The sequence below is a fragment of the Procambarus clarkii genome, chromosome 19, assembly GCF_040958095.1.
Source record: "Procambarus clarkii isolate CNS0578487 chromosome 19, FALCON_Pclarkii_2.0, whole genome shotgun sequence".
NCBI lineage: Eukaryota > Metazoa > Arthropoda > Malacostraca > Decapoda > Cambaridae > Procambarus > Procambarus clarkii.
In genome coordinates, this window is record NC_091168.1 from 27,879,122 (window position 1) to 27,905,976 (window position 26,855).

At 48.3% G+C, this 26,855-nt stretch overlaps 1 protein-coding gene across 1 annotated transcript in view; it reads left to right on the forward strand.

Moving 5' to 3' along the window:
- The first annotated feature begins 660 nt into the window (after positions 1–660).
- LOC138366361 (probable serine/threonine-protein kinase clkA) overlaps positions 661–26,855 on the forward strand; it is a 53,785-nt gene continuing 27,590 nt past the window's right edge. Inside the window, exons 1-4 of the mRNA XM_069327396.1 lie at positions 661–701; positions 19,937–20,449; positions 20,576–20,821; positions 20,966–21,210. Coding sequence (XP_069183497.1) covers positions 661–701; positions 19,937–20,449; positions 20,576–20,821; positions 20,966–21,210 — 1,045 coding nt within the window. The remainder of the gene's footprint in view (positions 702–19,936; positions 20,450–20,575; positions 20,822–20,965; positions 21,211–26,855) is intronic.

Sequence of the window (26,855 nt, forward strand, 5' to 3'; positions counted from 1 at the left end):
GAGCGGTCCGTGGTATACCTGGCTGTGATGGCTGGCTTCTTGTGGAGAGAGAGGGAGGGAGGGGGGTGCGGGGAGAGAAGGAGAGGGCCAAGTACTATAATGATGTCAGAGGGAAAATATAATTTGGGGAAGTTAACTGGAAGAGAGAGAGAGAGAGAGAGAGAGAGAGAGAGAGAGAGAGAGAGAGAGAGAGAGAGAGAGAGAGAGAGAGAGAGAGTATATTTTGTTGTGTGTGTGTGTGTACTCACCTAGTTGTGTCTGCAGGATCGAGCATTGACTCTTGGATCCTGTGTGTGTGTGTGTGTGTGTGTGTGTGTGTGTGTGTGTGTGTGTGTGTGTGTGTGTGTGTGTGTGTGTGTGTGTGTGTTAGGGGGGGGGGAGTGTCATTAGTTCTTTGTACACGTACGTGCATACCTGTGTACACCTGCCCTGTTCTCTGTGCACCTCTGTGCTCTCAAAGTAATGGTCCCGTCCTCTCAAGGTAATGGTTCCGTGCTCTCAAGGTAATGGCCACGTGCTCTCAAGGTAATGGTCCCGTGCTCTCAAGGTAATGGTCCCGTGCTCTCAAGGTAATGGCCACGTGCTCTCAAGGTAATGGTCCCGTGCTCTCAAGGTAATGGCCACGTGCTCTCAAGGTAATGGCCCTGTGCTCTCAAGGTAATGGCCATGTGCTCTCAGGGTAATGGTCCCATGCTCTCAAGGTAAGGCCCCGTGCTCTCAAGGTAATGATCCTGTACTCTCAAGGTAATGGTTCCGTGCTCTCAAGGTAATGGTCCTGTGCTCTCAAGGTAATGGCCTCGTGCTCTTAAGGTAATGGTCGCGTGCTCTCAAGGTAATGGCTCCGTGCTCTCAAGGTAATGGTTCAGTACTCTCTTGGTAATGGTCCCGTGCTCTAAAGGTAATGGCCCCGTGCTCTCAAGGTAATGGTCCTGTGCTCTCAAGGTAGTGGCCCTGTGCTCTCAAGGTAATGGGCCTGTGCTCTTAAGGTAATGGTCCCGTGCTCTCAAGGCAATGGTCCTGTGCTCTCAAGGTAATGGTCCTGTGCTCTCAAGGTAATGATCACGTGCTCTCAAGGTAATGGTCCTGTGCTCTCAAGGTAATGGCCCCGTGCTCTCAAGGTAATGGTCCCGTGCTCTCAAGGTAATGGTTCCGTGCTCTCAAGGTAATGGTCCCGTGCTCTCAAGGTAATGGCCCTGTGCTCTCAAGGTAATGGTCCCATGATCTCAAGGTAATGGTCCCGTGCTCTCAAGGTAATGGTCCCGTGCTCTCAAGGTAATGGTTCCGTGCTCTCAAGGTAATGGCCCCGTGCTCTCAAGGTAATGGTCCCATGATCTCAAGGTAATGGTCCCGTGCTCTCAAGGTAATGGCCCTGTGCTCTCAAGGTAATGGTCCCATGATCTCAAGGTAATGGTCCCGTGCTCTCAAGGTAATGGTCCCGTGCTCTCAAGGTAATGGTTCCGTGCTCTCAAGGTAATGGCCCCGTGCTCTCAAGGTAATGGCCCCGTGCTCTTAAGGTAATGGTCCCGTGCTCTCAAGGTAATGGCTCCGTGCTCTCAAGGTAATGGTTCAGTACTCTCTTGGTAATGGTCCCGTGCTCTAAAGGTAATGGCCCCGTGCTCTCAAGGTAATGGTCCTGTGCTCTCAAGGTAATGGTCCCGTGCTCTCAAGGCAATGGCCCTGTGCTCTCAAGGTAATGGGCCTGTGCTCTTAAGGTAATGGTCCCGTGCTCTCAAGGTAATGGTCCCGTGCTCTCAAGGTAATGGACCCGTGCTCTCAAGGTAATGGTCCCGTGCTCTCAAGGTAATGGTCCCGTGCTCTCAAGGTAATGGTTCCGTGCTCTCAAGGTAATGGCCCCGTGCTCTCAAGGTAATGGTCCCATGATCTCAAGGTAATGGTCCCGTGCTCTCAAGGTAATGGCCCTGTGCTCTCAAGGTAATGGGCCTGTGCTCTTAAGGTAATGGTCTCGTGCTCTCAAGGTAATGGTCCTGTGCTCTCAAGGTAATCGCCCCGTGTTCTCAAGGTAATGGCCCCGTGCTCTCAAGGTAATACTCACGTGCTCTCAAGGTAATGGCCCCGTGCTTTCGAGGTAATGGTCCCGTGCTCTCAAGGTAATGGCCCCGTGCTCTCAAGGTAATGGCCCCGTGTTCTCAAGGTAATAGTCACGTGCTCTCAAGGTAATACTCACGTGCTCTCAAGGTAATGGCCCCGTGCTCTCGAGGTAATGGTTCCGTGCTCTCAAGGTAATGGCCCCGTGCTCTCAAGGTAATGGCCCCGTGTTCTCAAGGTAATAGTCACGTGCTCTCAAGGTAATGGCCCCGTGTTCTCAAGGTAATGGTCTCGTGCTCTCAAGGTAATGGTCCTGTGCTCTCAAGGTAATAGTCACGTGCTCTCAAGGTAATGGCCCCGTGCTCTCAAGGTAATGGCCCCGTGCTCTCAAGGTAATGGCCCCGTGCTCTCAAGGTAATGGCCCCGTGTTCTCAAGGTAATGGTCTCGTGCTCTCAAGGTAATGGTCTCGTGCTCTCAAGGTAATGGTCCTGTGCTCTCAAGGTAATAGTCACGTGCTCTCAAGGTAATGGCCCTCTTTGCCATGTTTCTATTCCTATTTTTTTATGTCTCTTATTTTACTCATTTCCACCAAATACTCTTTTCGCAGTTTCTACACTTCTCCTTTCAATCTCTCATTTTTTTTTTTCTCTCATTTTTTTATGTATCGGGAGCACAGCAAAACAGTCTGCCCCAAACAGTGCCAGTGAACCGGACGAATGCGTGGGTAAAGGAGTCACCTTTACTTAGGCAGGCTCCAGCAACAAGCAGCCACGCCACCACTCAGGACTCCGGCAGTGACAGTGTAACGGTGAGTGAAGTGGCTACTGTGGCTCAGAGAGAGGGTCATAATAATATGGTCAAGGAAGTGTGGGCTGAACTTAAAAAAGTTGGTGAGTTCCTCCAAAATCTGGGGCAGAGAATCGAGTCCATCGAGGCTAAATTAAACGTTCAGGAGGTCAAGGAAAATCACAAAACGGTGAAGGATAATCAGGATATAGTGGTTGAGGACAAAGATGAAATATTGAGTGATGAAATGAAGGAAAGTGAAGTGTGTGTGAATGATGGTAGTCGTAGTGAAAGGAAGAACCCTATAATTACACATAAAATGAAGGAATCATTTGGGCCAATAATGGACATCTCAGGGCTGAAAAAATCTCTTGAGAATCGCAATGTCGCTTTTACTGGTGAACTTGGGAGGAGGTGGGAGATGTTATACAAGGTATGGCTATCATTTAGTGAACTTATTGGGGATGACTTAGGCAATGAATTGATTAATAATGGATCACCCTAGACTGAAAGTGTTGTCATGGAATGTTAATGGTTTGAGAAACAGGGTTACAGATGTTCATTGTTATGTGATGGGAAATGATATTGATGTTGTAGCTCTCCAGGAGACAGGGGATAGGAATGAAGGATTATTGAAATTAAATGGCTATAAAGGGTTTCACCTCTTCGCTGCAAATAACATCAGAGGCACGTCGATTTATGTTAAGAACTCCATACCAGCAGAGTTAGTAGAACCGCCATCAAAAACGCAAGGTATAGAGAGTGTTTGTGTTAAATTATCATTAAGGGAAGGGGAATTTATTGTAGTTAATTTGTATGTATCCAGGAACTGCTTCGACGCTAACTATTTACCTGACTGCATTTATACTAATCCTTCACTGGTCATTGGGGACCTTAATGCTCGGCACACAAGCCTTGGGACAGTGGGTAGTATTAATGCTAATGGGGTCAAGTGGTTACAGTTTCTACAAGATCATCCAGATACCTGTCTATTGGGAAACAATGAACCAACTCACATCAGGGGAGGACGGCTTGACTATGCCTGCGTTTTAAACTCTCAGGGGATTATGGGGGAGGCTCGGGTTGTTCGGGAACTACTTAGTGACCACTTTGCCTTGAACGTTGAATTACCACTGGGGAAAAAACAAGTCCACTTTCAAAGGAAAAGGCTAAATATTAAGAAAGATATGAAAAATTATTTTATTCAAAATATGGGAGATTGGTATCAACATTACACGCCGCTCTGCGTTGATAGTTTTTACGAGGACATGGTCGTGAACATAGAGAAATTAGTACAGAGGGAAAATAACGGGGGCAGGGGAAGCAAGACGCACGGACCTAAGAAATTTAAATATTCCAATGATCAGCAAGTCAAGGGATGGGAGAGAATGCTACGGGGTGCGCATAAAGCATGGTTAAAAAATGGAAGGAGGGATGAAGAGAAAAATACAATGTTGGAAGTGGCTAGGGAATGCAGTCAGGTGAGGAAGGAGGCGCGGGACAGATACTGGCAAGACTTTGCTCAGGCCATTGGTAATACTAAGAACCTTAAAGACATATGGAGAGCAGTAAATAAAGTCAGGGGTTGTAAGACTAAATTCATTGCTCACTCAGATCCAGGGAAAGTTGCTAATGAGTTAGTAGATAAATGGGCAAGTGCTGCTGGTATGGAGTCCTTACCTGCAGACACGAGAGTCACCATTGAGTCATGGGAAAATATTAGAAATGGAGTAACTTTATGTGCCTTAAATACAAGATCTATAGCATGCACTGAGATAACCCACGATGAGCTACTGGATGCTATAAAAAGTGGCAGCTCCACTGCTCCGGGAAAAGATGGAGTAACGTATGACATACTTAATTATTTAGCCGGTATGAAACCTAATCCCTTACTTGATTTGTTTAATATGAGTTATAGAGAGGGAAAGTTACCAAGAAAATGGAAAGAGGCTGTCATCATTCCTATCCCTAAGTCAAACGGAGGCTACAGACCTGTCTCCTTAATATCCTGCTTTTGTAAAATGATGGAAAGGATTTTGTTAAATAGGCTACTCTACCTTGTAGGTGATAACATGTCCAATAATCTCTTTGGTTTTATCAAAGGCAAAAGTACTGCGGATTGTCTCTTAAAGTGTTTGTCTAATGTGGATGACAATTGTAGAGTTTTTGTTGATCTACAAGGAGCGTTTGATAAAGCCAATGGGGAAGTAATCTTATACGAATTAGCCAATCTGGGAATAACAGGGAGATTGCTACACTGGATAAGGGATTACCTGCAAGGCAGAAAAGGTCAGGTGTATTACCAGGGATACATGTCTGAGGAACGGAGGTTTCAGTTAGGTACCCCACAAGGGGGAGTATTAAGTCCCACCTTATTCAATGTATTAATGAACAGATTAGCATCAGAGATGTATCCTCCAGGGGTCACGACGATCATATATGCTGATGACATTCTTATACAAGGCACTTCTGGGAACAAAATTCAAGATGCTCTTAACATACTTGGTACAACCTGTCACAAGTTAGGCTTAGTTATAAATGCAGATAAAACCAAATACGAGTATAGGAAACGAAGAAATATAACACTTACTCTAAATGGTGTGGAACTGAGCCGTGTACAGAAGTACAAGTATCTGGGCATGTATGTTGGATACACATGTGAGAGTAAAAATGCTGAAATAAATCATATCAGCACCTTATGTAAAGCCCGTCTGCATCCTCTAAAAGCACTGGCTTTTTCTGGTAAAGGTGTTGGGGTACCTATCTTGCGGATGTTATACATAAGCACTGTTCGATCCCTGATAGACTACGCAGCACCCGTATTGTCTTACACAGGCCAAGGCAGAATTAAAAAAATAGAGCTGATACAGAACGAGGCTATGAGGATTATTCTTGGATGTCAAAGAAATGCAATGATTGAAATAATGAGAATGGAATTAAATTTACAGAGTGTGTGTGATAGAGTCCGTGACATTAACACTAGAGTATCTATTCGTTTCATGCGGAGAAAAGGAGGGGATAAGCTGTTTGAGAGCGTTCAGACCTGCTTGAGTGACGTACACACTTCCAGGAAACTGAGGGAGACTCGCTATACGAGAGGATTAGCTCATGACCTCAGGGAATACGACGTACTTGACTGCTGTAAACCCTCTCGAAAGTGTAATATGTCTGCTCCCTGGAAAGTACAGAAAATAGACGTCGAAATTGTACCCCTCAAGGTGAAAAAGATTCATCATGAACCGGGACAATTACGGTGTTTGTATGGAAGCATGATATCTCGGTTACCAAGAGGCAACAGTTTACATGTATATTGCGACGGGTCGGTGGCGGAGGATGGCAGGGCAGGGTGTGGTGTCCTAATAAGGGATTATACGGAGTTTGGGACTGTGGACAGGATAATTGAACTCCGGCTTAGTAATTATATATCATCCACACAAGCTGAACTGCAGGCCATTCTGGCGTGTTTGGAGGAAGTACGTCATGACGACAAAAATGTTTTTGTATTTGTCGATAGCCGAGGAGCACTGGAGTCCTTAAACAGTAGAAACCCAGTCTTCATGTCTATAGTGGAGGACTGTAAGAGAAGAATAACTGAGATACAGCTGAAAGGTTATAGTGTGAAATTCATGTGGATTCCATCTCATGTTGGAATAGTGCTTAACGAGGTGGCGGATGACTTGGCCAAACGTGCCACATCAAAACCACAAGTTGACATCGAATGTGAATTCACAATGAGACAAATAAGAAGCAAAATCAGAAATATTCAGGCACAGGCGGGAGTGGAGAGGAGAGAGATAATGTATGAGAGTAGTCAAACCATGCAACACTACATGTATGTGAGTCAAAACACCCATTTCACTTATGGTAAAAGGAGAAATGCTTGGAGTGACTCTGTGTACATGCGGCTCAGGCTTGGGTACAAATATTACTGGGAATATGGGATAGATGTTCATGGTAATGACACGAAGTGTAAACTATGTGGTATGTTAAGGTCTCACACCCTTGCCCATTATATTCTTGATTGTCCGTTGATTAGTGTATATAGAAACACTGAGATAAGGACTGTTCCTGAACAAATAGCCTGGATGTGTCACAACGGGAAGGTTGATGATATTCTTGAGAGATATAAGAATTTTGCACCAAGATTGTAATATTTTGTTGAATTATCTGCAGGTGTCTTGCAAATTGTCTATACAGTATACCTAGGTCATAAAAGTATTTGTGTGTACGTCTGATACCATACTCCTTGTGAGGGAGGAAATGTATATTTTTACCTCTCAGAATGTTTGGTAATATGTTTATTTGTGATGTGTGTATATGTATATATTAACACGTTGTACTGAACGGGGTGAGAATAGCTTGAGCTACCTCATCCCTTTGTGTGTATTTTACCTCAATAAACTTATTTCAATTTCAATTCAATTTCAATCTCTCATTTCTCTCTCTAAGGGGGGGTTAGAGAATAGGGGTAGAAGAAGAGGGGGAGGGTAGAGAGGGGAGTCTGAAGGAAGGGTATGCAAAAGAGACACGATTAAAAAGGGGCACTTTTTGAAGGTCACTAAAACCTAATGCAACATATTCAACAATTCTTTCATGACGATTGACAATTTATTATTGACATTTAGAAATATCGGGAGCCGGTCGGCCGAGCGGACAGCACGCTGGACTTGTGATCCTGTGGTCCTGGGTTCGATCCCAGGCGCCGGCGAGAAACAATGGGCAGAGTTTCTTTCACCCTATGCCCCTGTTACCTAGCAGTAAAATAGGTACCTGGGTGTTAGTCAGCTGTCACGGGCTGCTTCCTGGGGGTGGAGGCCTGGTCGAGGACCGGGCCGCGGGGACACTAAAAGCCCCGAAATCATCTCAAGATAACCTCAAGAAGAACCTCTCTCTCTCTCTCTCTCTCTCTCTCTCTCTCTCTCTCTCTCTGTGTTTAATTATAGTGTATTTCCCGTATTTTTAATTATTTCCAAATTTTTTTTTAATTTAAAATTTTTCCACTATTTTCCTATTTTTTTATCGCGCATTTCTTCTTTCAGGCATTCTTCAAGCGTGTTATTATTCCTTCTATTCTTTCAAACTTTCTCCAAACTTATTCTTGCTTCTCCCATTCTCCTGTCGCCCTGTTACTTTGCCTCGAACCAGATGTTGTTGTTTAAGATTCGCTACCTGGAACAAAAAGTTCCAAGTAGCACGGGCTATGGTGAGCCCGTAGCCACGACCCACAGCGTGGGGGAAGGCGTACCAATCTCCCACAGCTGGTCACCTCCGGAACTAACGACTCAACTTGTGCTCTGATCGCCCCCCCTAAATCACTCTTACGTCTCAAGAAAGACGAGAGAAAAATGGAAAGGGAGGCTGCAGTAATGGGAGAGGGGGAAGAGGCGGAAGGGAGGGGGAAAAGGGGTTCGAGAATGGTAGGTGCGAGGGGGGGGGCTAAAAATAAAGGGGGGGTTAGAGAATAGGGGTAGAAGAAGAGGGGGAGGGTAGAGAGGGGAGTCTGAAGGAAGGGTATGCAAAAGAGACACGATTAAAAAGGGGCACTTTTTGAAGGTCACTAAAACCTAATGCAACATATTCAACAATTCTTTCATGACGATTGACAATTTATTATTGACATTTAGAAATATCTTAAGAGGGAGAAGGGAGAATGAGAGGGGGAGAGAGAGAGGGAGAGAGCGAGAAGGAGAGAGCGAGAGGGGCTGAGAGTGAGAGGGAGAGAGCGAGAGGGGGTGAGAGTGAGAGCGAGAGGGGAAGAGAGTGAGAGGGGGTGAGAGTGAGAGGGAGAGAGCGAGAAGGGGAGAGAGTGAGAGGGGGTGAGAGTGAGAGGGGGAGAGAGTGAGAGGGAGAGAGCGAGAGGGTGAGAGTGAGAGGGTGAGAGTGAGAGAGGGGGTGAGAGTGAGGGGGGGTGAGAGAGGGGGTGAGAGTGAGGGGGGGGGGGAGCGAGGGGAAGAGAGCTAACTTTTACCAATAGCCTTGAAATGAAGGTCATGCACCAAGAAGGTCTTCAGACACCTGTGAACATTGTGAGGCTGAGGGTCAGGCGGGGTCAAGGGCCCTCAGTCCTGCTGTCAAAATGGAAAATTGACAGAAGTGTTGTCGGTTAGCAGGGAAAGCTTGCGTGGAGGACGGGCGTGGAGGACGGGCGTGGAGGACGGGCGTGGAGGACGGGCGTGGAGGACGGGCGTGGAGGATGGGCGTGGAGGACGGGCGTGGGAGGGCTGGTGACTCCAGTACCTCTCTTAAAGGTGACTCCAGCCCGTCCTCATACACCAGCCCGTCTTCATAAACCAGCCCGTCCTCATAAACCAGCCCGTCCTCATAAACCAGCCCGTCCTCATACACCAGCCCGTCCTCATACATCAGCCCGTCCTCATACACCAGCCCGTCCTCATACACCAGCCCGTCCTCATACACCAGCCCGTCCTCATACACCAGCCCGTCCTCATACACCAGCCCGTCCTCATACACCAGCCCGTCCTCATACACCAGCCCGTCCTCATACACCAGCCCGTCCTCATACACCAGCCCGTCCTCATACACCAGCCCGTCCTCATACACCAGCCCGTCCTCATACACCAGCCCGTCCTCATACACCAGCCCGTCCTCATAAACCAGCCCGTCCTCATACACCAGCCCGTCCTCATACACCAGCCCGTCCTCATACACCAGCCCATCCTCATACACCAGCCCGTCCTCATACACCAGCCCGTCCTCATACACCAGCCCGTCCTCATACACCAGCCCGTCCTCATACACCAGCCCGTCCTCATACACCAGCCCGTCCTCATAAACCAGCCCGTCCTCATACACCAGCCCGTCCTCATACACCAGCCCGTCCTCATACACCAGCCCGTCCTCATACAACAGCCCGTCCTCATAAACGAGTCCGTCCTCATAAACCAGCCCGTCCTCATAACCCAGCCCGTCCTCATACACCAGCCCGTCCTCATACACCAGCCCGTCCTCATACACCAGCCCGTCCTCATACAACAGCCCGTCCTCATAAACCGACCCGTCCTCATAAACGAGTCCGTCCTCATAAACCAGCCCGTCCTCATAAACCAGCCCGTCCTCATACACCAGCCCGTCCTCATAAACCGACCCGTCCTCATAAACGAGTCCGTCCTCATAAACCAGCCGGTCCTCATAACCCAGCCCGTCCTCATACACCGACCCGTCCTCATAAACGAGTCCGTCCTCATAAACCAGCCCGTCCTCATAAACCGACCCGTCCTCATAAACCAGCCCGTCCTCATAAACCAGCCCGTCCTCATACACCAGCCCGTCATCATAAACCGACCCGTCCTCATACACCAGCCCGTCCTCATACACCGACCCGTCCTCATAAACGAGTCCGTCCTCATAAACCAGCCCGTCCTCATAAACCGACCCGTCCTCATAAACGAGTCCGTCCTCATAAACCAGCCCGTCCTCATAAACCAGCCCGTCCTCGTACACCAGCCCGTCCTCATAAACCGACCCGTCCTCATACACCAGCCCGTCCTCATACACCAGCCCGTCCTCATACATCAGCCCGTCCTCATAACCCAGCCCGTCCTCATACACCAGCCCGTCCTCATAAACCGACCCGTCCTCATAAACCGACCCGTCCTCATAAACAAAGACCCAAAGTCCATTCCTAGCACCCGCCAAACCCTCCTGTTTATGAATGAAAAAAGGTCTACACACGACCCGTCCTCAGGCCACGTTCATTCCATCCAGCGGTCGACCCCAAAGACGCATTCATCCATTTTAATATGCTGTTTATTCAAAATAGGAATTTTCTCATATATAAATTAATCTATATAAATAAAAATGAAAATGTTCGTTTGTTCAAAATCGCTAATCTCCTATCGATTAGGAGATTGCACCGATTGCACTGAAATTTTCACACTATATAGATCTCATGTCTGTAATGAGAAAAAAAAAACATGCTTTCTTGGAAAAGTCTGTTTTTCATGTGAGGGAAATCTTCGAAAACTCTTTACCGATTGCTTTGAAATTTTGACACAACGTTGCATTCGAATAGGCGCATGTTTTTACATACTTACTATATACAGGCCTCACCTGTGACAGGAAAAAACATGTTTTTTTATGAAAAACAGCGCCATCTGTTGAACGTAATAGCTAAACACGCTGTAATCTCCAAAAGTTCTTCACTGATTGCTTTGAAATTTTGACACGACGTTCCATTCGAATATGCGTGTGTTTTTATATGCCTGCTATATAGATGCCACACCTGTGACAGGTAAAAACATGTTTTTTTTTTAACAGCGCCATCTGTTGCATGTAAGAGCAACACACGCTATACTAAATGTATTACGATTCCATTTAAATGTTTCTGATTGTATTGATAAATTGAATTTTCATAGATTTCAATTTATTTTCATTTTGATTTAATAATTTTGTTTGACGTTGCCTTGGAATTAAGCTGTGTTATTTACCATACTGTTCAGTTCATGAGTATAGTTTATTTTTGTATTTTTTTATTGTTTTTATTTCAATTTTTAATTGTTCGTATTTTTCAGTGATGGGAACATCAGATCATTTGATGTTCCCAATTTTCTGATGGGAACATCAGATCATTTTGGAATGCATCGGATGAGGGAGTGGGAAATGGTGGGGAGGACGAGGGGACGGGAGTAAAGGATGGTGGGGAAGTCGAGGGGACGGGAGAGTTGGGGATGGAGGGGACGACAGGCCGGGGTAATGGAGAATGGTGGGGTGGACATGCGGACAGGAGGGTGAGGGATGGTGGGGAGGACGAGGGGACGGGGGAGGGGGAAATGGCTTGGGAGGACGAGGGGACGGGGGGACAGTGGAGTGGGGAATGGTGGGGAGGACAAGTGGACAGGGTAAGGGGGAAATGGAGGGAAGTACTGGAGACAAGGGAAGGGTGTTGTTACTCAGCCACGCACATGCGTCTGATGAGCCACAGCAACGCGTGGCCGGGCACAGCTAGTATTGTTATATATATTAGCATTCTGTGCAAATTTAGGCACTGGTTAAGTTAGGTGTTTAGGTTCTGTTGGCTATTATTTATATTTGTAGTCCGTGGGTGAAGCATTTACAGCGTTGTGGTTCGAACAACAGTCACCATCGAAGCACTTGTTCCGGAAGTGTTCAGACGTCATCAGTTGTGAGTCGTATAAACAGGGGGTTTGGCGGGTGCATGGAATGGACTTTGGGTTTTTGTTTATGAGGACGGGCTGCATAACAAGTGCTTCGCTGACGACTTTTGTTCGAACCACAACGCTATAAATGCTTCACCCACGGACTACAAATACAAATAATCGCCAACAGAACCTAAACACCTAACCTAACCTAACCTAACCTAACCTAACCAGTGCCTAAATATGCAAAGAAGGCTGACATATAACAATATTAATTTATATTTAAGAAAATTCGTATTTAGAATAAACAGCATGTTAAAATTGATGAATGCGTCTGTGGGGTCGACCGCTGGATGGAATGAACTTGGTCAGAGGACGGGTTCGTGTGTAACATTGCGTTCTGGTTCTGATTTTAGGTACAATCTCTCTCTCTCTCTCTCTCTCTCTCTCTCTCTCTCTCTCTCTCTCTCTCTCTCTCTCTCTCTCTCTCTCTCTCTCTCTCTCTCTCTCTCTCTCCCTCTCTCCCTCTCTCTCTCTCTCTCTCTCTCTCTCTCTTTCGCTCTCGCTCTCTCATACTGAATTTTTAAGATTAACAAATTTTCACTGCAAAAAAGAAGCATTTTGTCAAATCCTGAGAGTGAATTAGGAGTGGCATGAAGGCTTACAAATTTCCTCGAAGCGAATGAGCCGGTGGAGAAGGTATTCAGACGACTGTAAATAGCCTTTGTCTGAGAGCCTCCCTCGTCGCCGCCGCCTCCTGGTGCAGGAGGCTACCACAGCAGGCGAGACAGGAGGCTACCACAGCAGGCGAGGCAGGAGGCTACCACAGCAGGCGAGGCAGGAGGCTACCACAGCAGGCGAGGCAGGCGGCCACCACAGCAGGCGAGGCAGGAGGCTACCACAGCAAATGAGGCAGGCGGCCACCACAGCAGGCGAGGCAGGAGGCTACCACAGCAGGCGAGGCAGGCGGCCACCACAGCAGGCGAGGCAGGAGGCTACCACAGCAGGCGAGGCAGGAGGCTACCACAGCAGGCGACGCAGGAGGCTACCACAGCAGGCGAGGCAGGAGGCCACCACAGCAGGCGACGCAGGAGGCCACCACAGCAGGCGAGGCAGGAGACTACCACAGCAGACGAGGCAGGAGGCTACCACAGCAGGTGACGCAAGAGGCCACCACAGCAGGCGAGGCAGGAGGCTACCACAGCAGACGAGGCAGGAGGCTACCACAGCAGACGAGGCAGGAGGCTACCACAGCAGGCGACGCAGGAGGCTACCACAGCAGGCGAGGCAGGAGGGCACCACAGCAGGCGACGCAGAAGGCTACCACAGCAGGCGACGCAGGAGGCTACCACAGCAGACGAGGCAGGAGGCTACCACAGCAGGCGAGGCAGGAGGCTACCACAGCAGACGAGGCAGGAGGCTACCACAGCAGACGAGGCAGGAGGCTACCACAGCAGACGAGGCAGGAGGCTACCACAGCAGACGAGGCAGGAGGCTACCACAGCAGACGAGGCAGGAGGCTACCACAGCAGGCGACGCAGGAGGCTACCACAGCAGGCGAGGCAGGAGGGCACCACAGCAGGCGAGGCAGGCGGCCACCACAGCAGGCGAGGCAGGAGACTATACCACAGCAGGCGAGGCAGGAGGCCAACCCACCATGGGACCTGCTGTGTATACATTCCCTTCGTCAGCATTCATAACGAAAGCTTGAATAAAAAATTGGAGAGAGCTTTCACTGGCGCAAGCGACTGGATGCAGCAAGAATTATTATTATATATTAACTACGGTTTCATATTTGCCCGTTCTTGTTTGTATAAGAACGGGCTGGAGTTGCCTACAAACACGTCGTGTTGACACTGAGCTTCGTGAGCCAGGCCTCTTATGCGGTCTCTGAAATGGAGCAGTCCCCCACCCACCCCCCGTCTCAAGCTCAAATAGGCCGAGTTTTAGCGTATTCTTGTGACGAATAGTGTGTGTGTGTGTGTGTGTGTGTGTGTGTGTGTGTGTGTGTGTGTGTGTGTGTGTGTGTGTGTGTGTGTGTGTGTGTGTGTATGTGTGTGTTCATCTAGTTGTATTCACGATTGCGGGGGTTGAGCTGTGCTCTTTCGTCCCGCCTCTCAACAGTCAATCAACTGTTACTAACACTTATTTTTTTTTCTCCCCACACCACACACACCCCAGCAAGCAGCCCGTGACAGCTGACTAACTCCCAGGTACCTATTTACTGCTAGGTAACAGGAGCATTAGGGTGAAAGAAACTCTGACCATTGTTTCTCTCCGGCGCCCGGGATCGAACCCGAGACCACAGGATCACGCGTCCAGCGTGCTGTCCGCTCAGCCACCGGCCCCCGGTGGTACACACACTGTACTCACTACCTAATTGTACTCACCTAATTCTGCTTGCAGGGGTTGAGCTCTGGCTCTTTGGTCCCGCCTCTCAACTGTCAATCAACTGGTGTACAGATTCCTGAGCCTACTGGGCTCTATCATATCTACATTTGAAATTGTGTATGGAGTCAGCCTCCACCACATCACTTCCTAGTGCATTCCATCTACTAACTACTCTGACACTGAAAAAATTCTTTCTAACGTCTCTGTGGCTCATCTGGGTACTAAGTTTCCACCTGTGTCCCCTTGTTCGTGTCCCACCCGTGCTGAAGAGTTTGTCTTTGTCCACCCTGTCAATTCCCCTGAGAATTTTGTAGGTGGTTATCATGTCTCCCCTTACTCTTCTGTTTTCCAGGGATGTGAGGTTCAGCTCCTTTAGCCTTTCCTCGTAGCTCAATCCTCTCAGTTCCGGGACGAGCCTGGTGGCATACCGCTGAATCTTCTCTAACTTTGTCTTGTGTTTAACTAGGTATGGACTCCAGGCTGGCGCTGCATATTCCAAGATTGGTCTGACATAAGTGGTATACAGGGTTCTGAACGAGTCCTTACACAAGTTTCTAAAGGCAGTTCTTATGTTGGCCAGTCTAGCATATGCCGCTGATGATATCCTTTTGATGTGGGCCTCTGATGACAGGTTCGGTGTGATATCGACCCCCAGATCTTTCTCTCTAATTGACTCTTGCAGGATTTCACCTCCCAGGTGGTACCTTGTGTTCAGCCTTCTGCTCCCTTCGCCTAATTTCATTACTTTACTTTCTCTATCTCCATTAATTTCTTCTCCATCACCTTGCATGGTATACAAGTTAGGGAAACTGGCCTGTAGTTCCTTGTAGTGCCTCTTGCCTGTCATCCTTCTTGTGTATAGGGACTACGTTAGCTGTCTTCCAACTTTCGGGTAGGTCTCCTGTTTCCAGTGACCTGTAATACACCATAGAGAGTGGCACACTTAGTGCTTCTGCACCTTCCTTTAGTATCAATGGTGAGATTCTGTCAGGCCCAACAGCCTTTGTCACATCCAGCTCCAACAGACACCTTTTGACCTCATCACTGGTGAGGTCAAATTCCTCCAAGGTTTCTTGGTTTGCTTCCTCCTCATTTAGTGCAGGGGATTCTCCTTGTTCTATTGTGAAGACCTCCTGGAATCTCTTGTTGAGTTCTTCACACACCTCCTTGTCATTCTCTGTTTATCTGTTCTCCCTTTTTTTCAATTTCATCACTTGTTCTTTCACTGCTGTTTTCCTTCTGATGTGGCAACCCGTTCTCGAAAATTCGTAAAGTCAATATTGACTTATTAACTACGTGCATAGGTGATATACTAAACATAATAGATACCCCTAAAAAGATTCATAGAAAACACCGACCTTACCTAACCTTGTTAGTATATTAAGATAAGCATCTTATTGCTTCGTAATTACAATTATTACTTAACCTATACCTATTATAGGTTAGGTAATAATTGTAATTACTGTAACGACCGCTTTCCCTGTCGTAATAACCGCGGCCTCTATTGTAATAACCCGATGTCCCCCAGTGTTAATCCTGTTATCTTGTTATCTCTCGTGATCGTAATATACGCTCTCTGTTGTACATCTCTGTCTCTCTCCACTCAATACCCCAGCTTAACACTGTTACAGTCCAGCATGACCCCTCACTGGACTGCCACGTATATAAGAGGAATATTAAATGAGGAAGATACACCAAGGACAAGGGTTATTCGCTTATTACTAATTATAAAATAAAAACCATTAAAGCACTGCCACCACCTTCCCGACCAACCATACCTGAATGTGTCTGTCACCGATCCCCCAGGAAGGCAAGGAATCAGTAACCATGGGACTCCGGGTAATATGAATTTCAGTAATAAATTTTGGAAAAATTAGTTTGTTTAATTCCCGTTACTTATTTGAATCCAAGGGTAACTTTAGTATCCATTAATAGTAGGAGAACATGGGGGCTTCCAATACAACACCTAAAAATGACAAAGTAGCAAAATATATCAAAGGGGAGTTAAGTGAATACCACTGGACAAGCTATACAATTTATTTTATGAAACATGTAAATTAAGACAATTTGAACACATCACCTATTCTATTTCCCTAGAGGCACAATGGATATTTACCGAGGACACGAAAACTCAAGTGCTACTATACCTTAAATACCCGCACTACGGCCACGATGTTGATGGCTGCCCTCAGCCCCGAGGATACGGGCTTGCGGCCCTGTTCCTAATACACTCCCAAGACACACTGATGAAATTTAGTTTTTCCAACTTATTGTTGGGAAGAATTACTCCTCCCACCATCTAATACAGCCCCAGGGCTCCACCCATTATTTTGGCAATGGCCAACCATTTAACACGTAGGCCTGAGGTCTGGCTCTCTAGGGCCAATAAGGACTTGGCCCTTATCTCAGGCCAATCACCTTCACTGATCTGTCGTGGAAAGCTACATGAATTTCTGAAGATTGAGTCAGCTCTCCCCAGCTAGAGAAGGGGGACAAGGCGCGTCTATGGAGCCCAGACACCTGCGAGCAATGTTTACAAAACTGATAATTTATGTTCAAGCCTGTCTCCTCTAAGATAGGAGTAGGGACATTTGACTCTGCCTGGTATGGGGAAGGCCGCTGCTGAGAGGGACAGAGAGGGATGAGAGGGGGTGGAGAGGGAAATATCTGAGTGGGGAAGTTGAGTGGGAGAAGCCAAGGTATCCACGACCACCCTACCCTCAGGTCAACCTCTTGACCCTGACAAATGGGCGACAGGGGGGGGGGAGGAAGAGGAGAGGAGACGAATGACGGCCAAGGGGAGGGGAGAAGGAAGGAGGGGAGAGGGAGAAGGAAAGGAGGGGAGAAGGAGAGGGAAAAGAGGGGAGAAGGGAGAACCAATGATCTGAGCCCCAGATCATTACATTACGAAGCAATAAGATGCTTATCTTAAGATACTAACAAGGTTAGGTAAGGTCGGTGTTTTCTATGAATCTTTTTAAGGGTATCTATTATGTTAAGTATGTCACGTATGCACATATTTAATAAGTCAATATTGACTTATTAAATTTGCGAGAACGGGTTGGATGTGGCTGTGGAGCAGCTTTGGTTGGGTCTTGGCTTTACTCACTGTCATTTTCAAACTGTCTCTCTGCTTCCCTCATCACTCTGAGGTACTCATTTCTGGCCCTCTGGTATCTCTCCCTGCTCTCCGGTGTTCTGGTATTTCTGTAGTTTCTCCATGTTCTTTTATTCAGTTGCTTCGCTACCTTTCATTCCTGGTTGAACCATGGATTTTTCTGTTGTTTTTCGTTTCTATCCTTTTGGACCAGGTCTGCAGCTTCCTGGCACTTCTGGGTGACAAAATCCATCATGTCCTGCACATTCTTGTCTCTAAGCTCTGTTTCCAATGGCATTCCCTTGAGGAAGTTCCTCATCTCGTCATATTTTCCTCTTCGGTAATTTAGTCTTTTTCCCCTCCGATCCCATCCTTGGATAGGTTTTCCCTATCTCCAAGTATTCAAAGGTCAGTACACTGTGGTCACTCATTCCTATGGGGGCTTCAACTTTGACTTCCCTTATTTCTGACTCATTCAGGGTGAATATCAAGTCGAGTCTAGCTGGTTCATCATTGCCTCTCACTCTTGTGGGTTCCCTGACATGCTGGCTCAGAAAGTTCCTTGTTGCCACTTCCAAGAGTTTAGCTCTCCATGTATCTGCACCACCATGTGGGTCCCCATTCTCCCAGTCTATCTTTCCGTGGTTGAAATCGCCCATGATTAAGAGTCTTGAGCCATTCCTGCAGGCAACTGATGCTCCTCTCTCTATTATATTAATGGTTGCCATGTTGTTCCTATCAAACTCCTGCCTGGGTCTTGTCATTTAGGGGAGGGTTGTAAATGACTGCCACACACACACACACACAGAGGGTATAGAATCGTTTCTCTCAATGTTTGCCGATGATGCCAAAATTATGAGGAGGATTGAAACTGAGGACGATAGTAAGAGGCTACAAGATGACCTAGACAGACTGAGTGAATGGTCCAACAAATGGCTGTTGAAGTTCAACCCGAGTAAATGCAAAGTAATGAAACTAGGCAGACACAGGATACAGAATAGGAGGTGAAGTACTTAATGAAACAAACAGAGAGAAAGATCTAGGAGTTGATATCACACCAAACCTGTCTCCTGAAGCCCACATAAAAAGAATAACGTCTGCGGCATATGCGAGGCTGGCTAACATCAGAACAGCGTTCATGAACCTGTGTAAGGAATCATTCAGAATCTTGTACACCACATATGTAAGACCAATCCTGGAGTATGCGGCCCCAGCATGCAGCCCGTACCTTGTCAAGCACAAGACGAAGCTGGAAAAAGTCCAAAGGTATGCCACTAGACTAGTCCCAGAACTAAGAGGCATGAGTTACGAGGAAAGGCTGCGGGAAATGCACCTTACGACACTGGAAGACAGAAGAGTAAGGGGAGACATGATCACAACCTACAAAATCCTCAGAGGAATCGACCGGGTAAACAAGGATGAACTATTCAACACTGGTGGGACGCGAACAAGGGGACACATGGGGAAACTGAGTACCCACATGAGCCACAGAGACGTTAGAAGGAACGTTTTCAGTGTCAGAGTAGTTAATAAATGGAATGCACTAGGAAGTGATGTGGTGGAGGCTGACTCCATACACAGTTTCAAATGTAGACATGATAGAGCCCAGTAGGCTCAGGAATCTGTACACCAGTTGATTGACAGTTGAGAGGCGGGACCAAAGAGCCAGAGCTCAACCCCCGCAAGCACAAATAGGTGAGTACAAATAGGTGAGTATACACACACACACACACACACACACACACACACACACACACACACACACACACACACACACACACACACACACAATCGGCTGACTCCATACACAGTTTCAAGTGTAGATATGATAGAGCCCAATAGGCTCAGGAATCTGTACAGCTGTTGATTGACGGTTGAGAGGCGGGACCAAAGAGCCAGAGCTCAACCCCCGCAAGCACAACTAGGTGAGTACAACTAGGTGAGTACACAATTGTGTGCGCGCGCGCGCGCGCGTGTGTGTGTGTGTATGTGTATGTGTATGTGTGTGTGTGTGTGTGTGTGTGTGTGTGTGTGTGTGTGTGTGTGTGTGTGTGTGTGTGTGTGCAGCCCGTAACAACTGTTCAACTCCCAGGTACCTATTTACTGCTAGGTAACAGGGGCATCAGGGTGAAAGAAACTGCCCATTTGTTTCTGCCATCGCCGGGGATCTATCTCCGGGCAATAGGATTACGAATCCCAAGCGCTGTCCACTCAGCTACCAGGCTCCCGGGTAGTGGGCCTGATAATCATTTGGGTACTAAGTCACCACCTGTGTCCCCTTGTTCGAGTTCCACACTTGCTAAATAGTTTGTCTTTGTCCACCCTGTTAATTCCCCTGAGTATTTTGAAGGTCGTTATCATGTCTCCCCTTAATCTTCTGTCTTCCAGCGAAGTGAGGTTTAGCTCCCGTTGCCTTTCTTCGTGACGAATAGTGTGTGTGTGTTTTTGTAACTACCTAAGTTGTAGTTAAAGCAATTGAAACAAGGACGGTGACAACAGCAACTACAACAAGTACAGTGACAACAAGTACAGTGACAACAACAACAACAACTACAATAAGTACAGTGACAACTATAACAAGTACAGCGACAACAACTACAACAAGAACAGTGACAACAACAGCAACTACAACAAGTACAGAGACAACAACTACAACAAGAACAGTGACAACAACACCAACTACAACAAGTACAGAGACAACAACAGCAACTACAACAAGTACAGAGACAACAACTACAACAAGAACAGTGACAACAACACCAACTACAACAAGTACAGAGACAACAACTACAACAAGAACTGTGACAACAACACCAACTACAACAAGAACAGTGACAACAACAGCAACTACAACAAGTACAGAGACAACAACTACAACAAGAACAGTGACAACAACACCAACTACAACAAGTACAGAGACAACAACACTAACAACTACAAAAAGTACAGCGACAACAACACTAACAACTACAACAAGAACAGTGACAACAACAACAACAGCAACTACAACAAGTACAGCGACAACAACAACAACTACAACAAGTACAACGACAACAACAACAACTACAACAAGTACAACGACAACAACAACAACTACAACAAGTACAGCGACAACAACAACAACTACAACAAGTACAGCGACAACAACACTAACAACTACAACAAGAACAGTGACAACAACAACACTAGCAACTACAACAAGTACAGCGACAACAACACCAACAACTACAACTACAACAAGTACAGCGACAACAACACCAACAACTACAACTACAACAGGTACAGTGACAACAACTACAACAAGTACAATGACACCAACAACTACAACAGGTACAGTGACAACAACTACAACAAGTACAACGACAACACCAACAACTACAACAAGTACAGTGACAACAACAACAACTACAACAAGTACAGTGACAACAACAACAACTACAACAAGTACAGTGACAACAACTACAACAAGTACAGTGACAACAACAACTACAACAAGTACAGTGACAACAACACCAACAACTACAACAGGTACAGTGACAACAACTACAACAAGTACAATGACAACAACAACTACAACAAGTACAGTGACAACAACACCAACAACTACAACAGGTACAGTGACAACAACTACAACAAGTACAGTGACAACAACTACAACAAGTACAGTGACAACAACACCAACAACAAGTACAGTGACAACAACAACACGAACAAGAACAGTGACAACAACTACAACAAGTACAGTGACAACAACAACACCAGGAGGATGGCAGGTAACCTAACATCACCATTAGGATGAGAGAGACAGGTGGTGAGACTGGTAATGTGACCCTCATGGCCAGGAGGCATAAGGGTCACCCCGCTCCAGCCTGCCATTAAGCGGCGCCATATTAGGCAATCGGATCGTCTCTCATCCCAACCAATAAGAAACACGCTGGGATAAATTATGACAAATGTCGACTGGCCTGGCTTTGTTTACCTCGGTTGACGTAAACAAAGCCACGTGTACCGCTGGCCTGGCTTTGTTTACCTCGGTTGACGTAAACAAAGCCACGTGTACCGCTGGCCTGGCTTTGTTTACCTCGGTTGACGTAAACAAAGCCACGTGTACCGCTGGCCTGGCTTTGTTTACCTCGGTAGACGTAAACAAAGCCACGTGTACCGCTGGTAGAGGTTATCTTGAGATGATTTCGGGGCTTTAGTGTCCCCGCGGCCCGGTCCTCGACCAGGCCTCAACCCCCAGGAAGCAGCCCGTGACAGCTGACTAACTCCCAGGTTCCTATTTACTGCTAGGTAACAGGGGGCATCAAGGTGAAAGAAACTCTGTCCATTGTTTCTCGCCGGCGCCCGGGATCGAACCCGGGACCACAGGATAACGCGTCCAGTGTTCTGTCCGCTCAGCCACCGGCTTACGTTGACAGTTACGAAAACAAAAGACAATCATGAATATTTTGAGAAGGTTTTCAATATTGCGATTATTATGGCTTTTTATTCAGCGAATATTTTGCTGAATGGAGGCCCATGCGTTGTGTGTATAGTTAGGCCTAAGATAGGTTTGGTTAGGTGTTTTGGTTTGGTCGTTAATTGTTTGTATTTGCAGTACATTGGTGAAAGATTTAAAGCAACCCGTCTTCACGCTACGGTCATTCCCTCCAGCGGCCGACCCCCAATGACGTATTCATCAGTAGGCAGCCCGTCTTTATCTATAAAGGCCAAAAGGGATTCCATGCTCCTGCCAAGCCTCTTAGTTATGAATGGATACAACTTTACACACGACTCACAACTGATGACGTTCGAACACTTCCGGAACAAGTGCTTCGCTGACGACTTTTGTTCGAACCACAACGCTGTAAATGCTTCACCCGCGTACTACAAATACAAATAATCGCCAACAGAACCTAAACACTTAGCCTAACATTGCACCCCTCCCCCCAACACTACCTCTCCCCAACACTCCACCCTCCCCCCAACACTCCCCCCCTCCCCCCAACACTCCACTCCTCCCCCAACACTCCACCCCTCCCCCCAACACTACCTCTCCCCCCCCCAACACTCCACCCCTCCCCAACACTACCTCTCCCCCCAACACTCCACCACTCCCCCAACACTACCTCACCCCCCAACACTCCACCCCTCCCCCAACACTACCTCTCCCCCCAACACTCCACCCCTCCCCCAACACTACCTCTCCCCCCAACACTACCTCACCCCCCAACACTACCTCACCCCCCAACACTCCACCCCTCCCCCAACACTACCTCTCCCCCAACACTACCTCTCCCCCAACACTACCTCTCCCCCAACACTCCACCACTGCCCCCAACACTCCACCCCTCCCCCAACACTACCTCTCCCCCAACACTACCTCTCCCCCCAACACTCCACCTCTCCCCCAACACTACCTCTCCCCCCAACACTCCACCTCTCCCCCAACACTACCTCTCCCCCCAACACTACCTCACCCCCCAACACTCCACCCCTCCCCCAACACTACCTCTCCCCCCAACACTACCTCTCCCCCCAACACTCCACCCCTCCCCCAACACTACCTCTCCCCCAACACTACCTCTCCCCCCAACACTCCACCCCTCCCCCAACACTACCTCTCCCCCCAACACTACCTCACCCCCCAACACTCCACCCCTCCCCCAACACTACCTCTCCCCCCAACACTACCTCACCCCCCAACACTCCACCCCTCCCCCAACACTACCTCTCCCCCCAACACTACCTCACCCCCCAACACTCCACCCCTCCCCCAACACTACCTCTCCCCCAACACTACCTCTCCCCCCAACACTCCACCCCTCCCCCAACACTACCTCTCCCCCCAACACTCCACCCCTCCCCCAACACTACCTCTCCCCCAACACTACCTCACCCCCCAACACTCCACCCCTCCCCCAACACTACCTCTCCCCAACACTACCTCTCCCCCCAACACTCCACCCCTCCCCCAACACTACCTCTCCCCCCAACACTACCTCACCCCCCAACACTCCACCCCTCCCCCAACACTACCTCTCCCCCAACACTACCTCTCCCCCCAACACTCCACCTCTCCCCCAACACTACCTCTCCCCCCAACACTCCACCCCTCCCCCAACACTACCTCTCCCCCCAACACTACCTCTCCCCCCAACACTCCACCCCTCCCCCAACACTACCTCTCCCCCCCAACACTCCACCCCTCCCCCAACACTACCTCTCCCCCAACACTACCTCACCCCCCAACACTCCACCCCTCCCCCAACACTACCTCTCCCCCAACACTACCTCTCCCCCCCAACACTCCACCCCTCCCCCAACACTACCTCACCCCCCAACACTCCACCCCTCCCCCAACACTACCTCTCCCCCAACACTACCTCTCCCCCCAACACTCCACCCCTCCCCCAACACTACCTCTCCCCCCCAACACTCCACCCCTCCCCCAACACTACCTCTCCCCCCAACACTCCACCCCTCCCCCAACACTACCTCTCCCCCCAACACTACCTCTCTCCCCAACACTACCTCTCCCCCCCCCAACACTACCTCTCCCCCCCCAACACTACCTCTCCCCCCCCAACACTCCAACCCCCCAACACTCCACCCCTCCCCAATACTTCCTCTCCCCAACACTCCACCCCTCCCCCAACACTACCTCTCCCCCAACACTCCACCCCTCCCCCCAACACTCCACCCCTCCCCCAACACTACCTCTCCCCAACACTACCTCTCCCCAACACTCCACCCCTCCCCCCAACACTACCTCTCCCCCAACACTCCACCCCTCCCCCCAACACTCCACCCCTCCCCCCAACACTACCTCTCCCCCAACACTCCACCCCTCCCCCCAACACTCCACCCCTCCCCCAACACTACCTCACCCCCCAACACTCCATCCCTCCCCCAACACTCCACCCCTTCCCCAACACTACCTCTCCCCCAACACTCCCCCCTCCCCCCAACATTCCACCCCTCCCCCAACACTACCTCACCCCACAACACTCCACCCCTCCCCTAACACTCTCCCCTCCCCCAACACTACCTCTCCCCCGAACACTCCACCCCTCCCCCAACACTACCTCTCCCCAACACTCCACCCCTGCCCCAACACTACCTCACCCCCCAACACTCCACCCCTCCCCTAACACTCTCCCCTCCCCCCAACACTCCACCCCTCCCTCCCTCACCTGGACCACACCCATCACTGTGACCAATCCATTAATAGTGGTATACGCAGACCTATCCACCAATCACCCTTAATTCCCTCTCTATTAGTGATTAGCCATGCGTGCCCTGGCCAAGTAACGGCCACTAATCCTCGCCTTAGAAGCCGATTGGGGATTAAAATGCACTGAAAATTTTATCCACGATGAGCTTGTAATCCAACTACCGGTTGCTGCCTCGGAACACCAAATGGGTTGTTAGTGTCGGTGTGCGCTTCGAAACGAGCGGTTAGTTAATCATTACTTCCAAACAGGTGAAGGTGATTGACTGTGAGGACGGTGTAATGGAGATTGGGATGGATGGAATAGATGGGACAGGTGATATATAATGAAGAATTTATTACAAGGGATACCTGATCAACCAGGCTGTGACTCATACGTAAGGCTGCGTGCAGCCGCGTCTAACAGCCTGGTTGATCAGTCCAGCAACCAGGAGGCCTGGTCGACGACCGGGCCGCGGGGACACTAAGCCCCGGAAGCACCTCAAGGTAGCCTCAAGGTAGGTAGGGGTCAACATTAGCTGTGGCCATATAGACTGGTTCTATACACGAGTTGATTTGGATGTGATTTCTGTCGCTTGAACAGAAATGAAAATAATTTAGTTTTTTCCTTAATACGACATTTATAAACGAAGCATCCGAGACGTCCATTATAATATGCTTGGAGCAGGTTTTGTAAAGTTTTATTTTTATTTTTAGAATTTTTTTTTAATTTTATCTGCGTCAACTTAGAGATAGTGATTGTGGATACCGAGAAATTCTTTGAATTACGGATGTTATTATCTAAACTTAAACTAACTTTGACATGCATAGTTAAAAAGAGAAGCACATGTACAGAGATAGTTTCAAGCACAGGCAAAGAGCAGCTGTTGATACAGACGGCCTTTGACAACCATTTAGTTATATTGACTCTGTGAAGATGTGATTATTCTAGCAACTGTCCCCCCCCCCCTACACACACACACACACACACACACACACACACACACACACACACACACACACACACACACACACACACACACACACACACACACACAGGTGGAAACTGAGTGCCCAAATGAGCCACAGAGATATTAGAAAGAACTTTTTTAGTGTCAGAGTGGTTGACAAATGGAATGCATTAGGAAGTGATGTGGTGGAGGCTGACTCCATACACAGTTTCAAGTGTAGATATGACAGAGCCCGATAGGCTCATAAATCTGTACACCTGTTGATTGACGGTTGAGAGGCGGGACCAAAGAGCCAGAGCTCAACCCCCGCAAACACAACTAGGTGAGTACAACTAGGTGAGTACACACACACACACACACACACAGGGCGCTGGTTGTCTAAAGTTGGACAGCACGCTGCATACGTAGTCCTGTGGACCGGGGTTCGATTCCCGGCGCCAGCGGAAACAAAAATGGGCAGTTTCTTTCACCCTTTCACTCTTACCTAGCAGTCAATAGGTACCTGGGAGTTAGACAGCTGTTATGGGCTACTTCCTGTGTGTGTGTGTGTGTATATGTGTGTGTATGTGTGTGTGTGTGTGTGTTCGAGAGAAATATATGTAATAGACATAATAGAGGAAAAATAGGTTAGAAAGGCGGGGTCCAAGAGCTAAAATAGCTCGATTCTGCAGACACAAATAGTATACACACACACGTACGGATGTCAGAGTCTTATCCTATAATGGAGACGGAGCGGACCGTTAGCCAGGAGTGCTATAAATGGACTGGTAATGGGGAGATAGGTAGCCCCTAAAGGACACCCTATACCCCCACACTATTATATCACTGCGCCATGTGTAAAGGACCCTTTGGACTAGGGTGCGCATAGTTGGGGAGGTATTAGATCACGCGGGACCTTGCTATTGTTGTTGGCACTAAGCATCTCATCCCCGGGGTGTAAATTGCCACTTAATTCTATTTGTGTTCCTCGCTTCTTCCTTATATCTTGAGATCTCTGCGTCAGAGGAGCTTAAAGAGACTCGGTTGCCCTCTGGTGGTCATCTTTGGAAGCTCCGTTGTGTTGCCCTCTGGTGGTCATCTTGGGAAGCTCCGCTGTGTTGCCCTCTGGTGGTCATCTTGGGAAGCTTCGTTGTGTTGCCCTCTGGTGGTCATCTTGGGAAGCTCTGTTGTGTTGCCCTCTGGTGGTCATCTTGGGAAGGTCTGTTGTGTTGCCCTCTGGTGGTCATCTTGGGAAGCTCCGTTGTGTTGCCCT